Source organism: Frankliniella occidentalis, unplaced genomic scaffold, assembly GCF_000697945.3.
Source record: "Frankliniella occidentalis isolate FOCC.00 unplaced genomic scaffold, Focc_3.1 Scaffold32, whole genome shotgun sequence".
Classification (NCBI taxonomy): domain Eukaryota; kingdom Metazoa; phylum Arthropoda; class Insecta; order Thysanoptera; family Thripidae; genus Frankliniella; species Frankliniella occidentalis.
In genome coordinates, this window is record NW_026267162.1 from 105,387 (window position 1) to 108,783 (window position 3,397).

A 3,397-nucleotide genomic window follows, 5' to 3' on the forward strand; every position below is an offset into this window, starting at 1 on the left:
TCGGAATGTCACTTTAAAAAAATGTTAACATGAAATTTTTATTTTTTGGGAATTATAGGCCAGTATAGGGAGTTTTGACATATGAACTTCAGCACAAATTTTGACGCGCAATAGTCATCTATAAGGATAAGAAGCAAATATACCGAGTTTGAACCGAATCGGGAATTTACACTTACCTAAGTCTCCTTGTGAGGGAAGGATAGAGGACATACCCACGCCAAACGGAATGAAGTACTTGCTGGGCGGCTTGAGGCTGCCCGTCTCGTCCAAGAAGCGCTCGGGCCTGAAGCTCTCTGGGTCACCCCAGTGGTCGCGGTCCATGTGCACGGACATTAGGTTGGCGAGCACGATCGTGTCCTGTGCTCACAGAGGTCAGAGGTCAGGAGGGAGGGGGTCCGGCGTGGCCTAGGTCCTTCAGCTTTGTTCACACGATGCGCACCTTGGGCACGACGAACTCCATGATCTTGGCGTTGCGCACGGCCCGGTGAGGCACGCCGACCGGCGCGATGTTTCCCAGCCGTTGCGTCTCCATGAGCACCGCCTCCAGGTACAATAGCCTACGGATAATTCGTTTCAGTGAGAAAGGGCAGGCTCGAAGCGCTAGGGACAAAAAGAGAGAGAGAGAGGGAGGGACACGTACTGGTCGCGGTCCTCAAGGCTCGGGTCGCGCTCCCGGCCCACCACCCTGTCCAGCTCGTCCTGCGCGCGGCGCTGCACGTCGGGGTGCTGCAGCAGGAACATGACGCAGAAGCCCAGGGTGTTGCTCGTCGTCTCGGCGCCCGCCATGAAGAGGTCCAGCAGCAGCGACAGCAGCTGCTTCTCTGAGGGCGCCGCGCGGGTCATTGAACTCGTCCAGCCGGCCATGGGTTAATAGGCTGTAAGCGGGCCGTACTTACATACCTGAGAAATTGCTGCCTTCTCTGCCCGTCAACTTCATCTCCTCGAGGAAGGCGTCGATCAGACCCCGGGGTTTGCCTGGCTCTAGGGTCTGCTGCTTGTGCTCCGCGACGGTCTCCTGGAGGATCAGACACTGTGTAGATGGAGACCGCTCTGTTTCAAGCCCTTCAGGTTCCTGCCATGCTGGACTCACCCCGAGGAACCCCCAGAGCGTGCGCAGGTTCCGCAGCGTGCTGGTGTAGCCGCAGCGGCCGGGCGCGACGAACCTCAGGAAGGGCATCTGGTTGAGCAGGCCGCCGGAGACGTCCGTCTCCCGGAAGCAGTCGTGCAGCGTGTGCAGCAGGCTGTCGAGGCGCGCGTCGTCCCGCCGGAAGCGCCGCCCGTCCAGCCGGGCCCACAGCACGTTGAGCACGCTCACGTCGAAGGCGCGGCACATGGGCACGGGGCGGGCGGTCGCGGCCTGCGCCCGCAGCGCGGCCACCAGCTCGGCCGCCTCCTCCGCCACGTGCGCCTCCACGTCCGGGCGGCGGAGGAGCCGCTGCGAGAAGCGGCGCTGCTCCTGCCAGTGGTCGCCCTCCGTGAACACGATGCCTGGCAGCGGGAGAGAGAGAGAGAGAGAGTCGTCAGGACCCCGGCCACGGCGCTGTGCCGCTCTGCTGCTGCGAGCCCTCCGGGGACTTACCGAGCCGCTCGCCGAAACAGCGCAAGCGAAAGAAGAAGCCGTCCGGACGCCCGTCAAAGTCGGCGTGCTTGAGCACCTCGCGCACCGCGACCAGCCCGGACGCGACCACGACCCGGTTGCGGCCCAGGCGGACGCCCACCACCGGTCCGTACTGCGCGGCCAGCACGCGCCAGACGTCGTGGAGGAAGCCGTACTTCTTGACCAGGCGGCGGAGTTGCGGGTACGCGCCCACCACGGGCAGCCAGGAAGGCCCTGCGTGTCGACGGGTAGGTCAGGCACAGACAAGCATACTACCTGAGAGTCGCGGGAGCAGGGTGTTCCAGCTCTCCAAGTCTCTCCAGCTCCCCGATTCAGCAACCCGCTGCCGCTGATACTCACCCGGCGGGAAGTCGCGCGGCTTGGAGGCGTCTAGCAGCAGGAGCACCACCACGACGGCTAGCAGCAGGAGGGTCAGCGACGGGTACGGCAGGGAGCTGACAGCCAAGGCCATGCCTCCGCTGTGGCGCAACGGTCATCACCACCATCACTGATCATCGTTCGTAAAGTGTTCGAGTATCCGTTATCGGATTGGACAGGGCCTATTCTGAGGGGCGTCCCCGGCAGGCAAGAGAGATGGGGGGGGGGGGGAGGTCGCAGTCAATGCCCCACCCATTGTGTGGCAGGCTCGGGCCGGCTGACCGCTCTAGCTGACCGGTCCGACGGTTCGGCCCCCGCCGCGCCGCACCGGACACGACCTACCCGATGAGGCCCGGATCAGCTGAGTGAGCGGCCCCGCCCGCGGCCCCCGCCGCCGCGGGATACCGGTGGGGTAGGCTACTTACGGTCCAGCTGATTATACACCGTGAACAATACATAAATGCATCTGTCGGTTCGTGAGTCTGGCTCAGCTGACTACTACTCTCCGAAAAATGTTCAACGACCAAGTTTTATTCTTTTATAAAAACGGGATAGGGGCACTTCCCTCATTCTAGTAAAAATCGCATGACTATGTTTTGTTTTGTTTTAAATAAATAATTGGAATTGTTGGTAGTTAGAATGAAGATAGCAGGACTCAAGAAAGAAATTAGGATCGAAATTTTGCCAGTGCAACAGGACACCCATTTTTGCCCCTTTCCTCCCCTAAAAACCCTCAAACAGATTTATTGATTTTTTTTTTGGCAATGTCGAATGTAAGTTTCCTTCTTGGTTCGTGATTCGCACCCAAGTCCATAGTCTGGACGCTTCACACTTCCTCCGCCCCGGCCGACACTAAACGACGGTGCAAACTTTACCTGGATAGTGGTGCGGTGCGCTTCGAGGAGGACGTTGGCGATGACGCGGGCGCGGCTCGAGGCGAGATGCCCGCAGGTCCAGGACTCTAGTCCAGGCGAAGGACGAGTATCCTCCGGTGCCGTGGTGCCGACACTGCCACCAAACAAGTCCAGGGAGGGCCGAGGCTGAGGGCCGAGGCTGCCCGGGCCGGACTGTGCTAGGGCCGGGGCAAGAGGGGGACCCTTCAATGGTGGGGGACTATTTAGGGTCCTGGCGGCGCACTGCGGCTATCGGCCTGAGGCGAGTCTCCGGCTCCAGGAGCTGCTCTGCTGCTGCCTAACAACCACCCCGACGAGGTCCACCGGGCCCTTGTGACGCCTGGGACGGACGGGAGCGATATGGTGCCTGCTGACACCTACGACCGACATGGGGCCCAGCCTCACGCCCCTCACGCCCGTCCTCACCTCGCCAGAACACAAAGCAACGAAGATTGTCATCTGCCTTTTCACCGCTGTTCCGATTTTAGACTTCCGGACACCCTCCCGGAGGTGTTGGTTTGGGGGGGGG

General features: G+C 61.1%; 1 protein-coding gene across 1 annotated transcript; it reads right to left on the reverse strand.

Annotated features, from left to right (window-relative positions):
• Positions 1 to 63: 63 nt before the first annotated feature.
• LOC113218014 (methyl farnesoate epoxidase-like) lies at positions 64 to 2,891 on the reverse strand. Its single transcript, XM_052265923.1, has 8 exons — positions 2,851 to 2,891; positions 1,958 to 2,076; positions 1,580 to 1,831; positions 1,091 to 1,488; positions 901 to 1,015; positions 641 to 821; positions 440 to 557; positions 64 to 357 (listed from the first exon to the last, which is right to left on the reverse strand). The coding sequence occupies exons 2-8, from the start codon at positions 2,067 to 2,069 to the stop codon at positions 115 to 117; spliced, it is 1,419 nt and encodes a 472-aa protein (XP_052121883.1). The 5' UTR covers positions 2,070 to 2,076; positions 2,851 to 2,891; the 3' UTR covers positions 64 to 114.
• Positions 2,892 to 3,397: the final 506 nt, after the last annotated feature.

Bases quoted from the DNA above. Each gene is read 5' to 3' on its own strand.
- LOC113218014 (XM_052265923.1), bottom strand. From the start codon at position 2,069: ATGGCCTTGGCTGTCAGCTCCCTGCCGTACCCGTCGCTGACCCTCCTG. The intron at 1,489-1,579 runs GTAAGTCCCCGG...TCCCGCTGCCAG, and splicing joins CTGTTTCGGCGAGCGGCTCG to GCATCGTGTTCACGGAGGGC. The intron at 558-640 runs GTACGTGTCCCT...AATTATCCGTAG, and splicing joins AGCCTTGAGGACCGCGACCA to GCTATTGTACCTGGAGGCGG.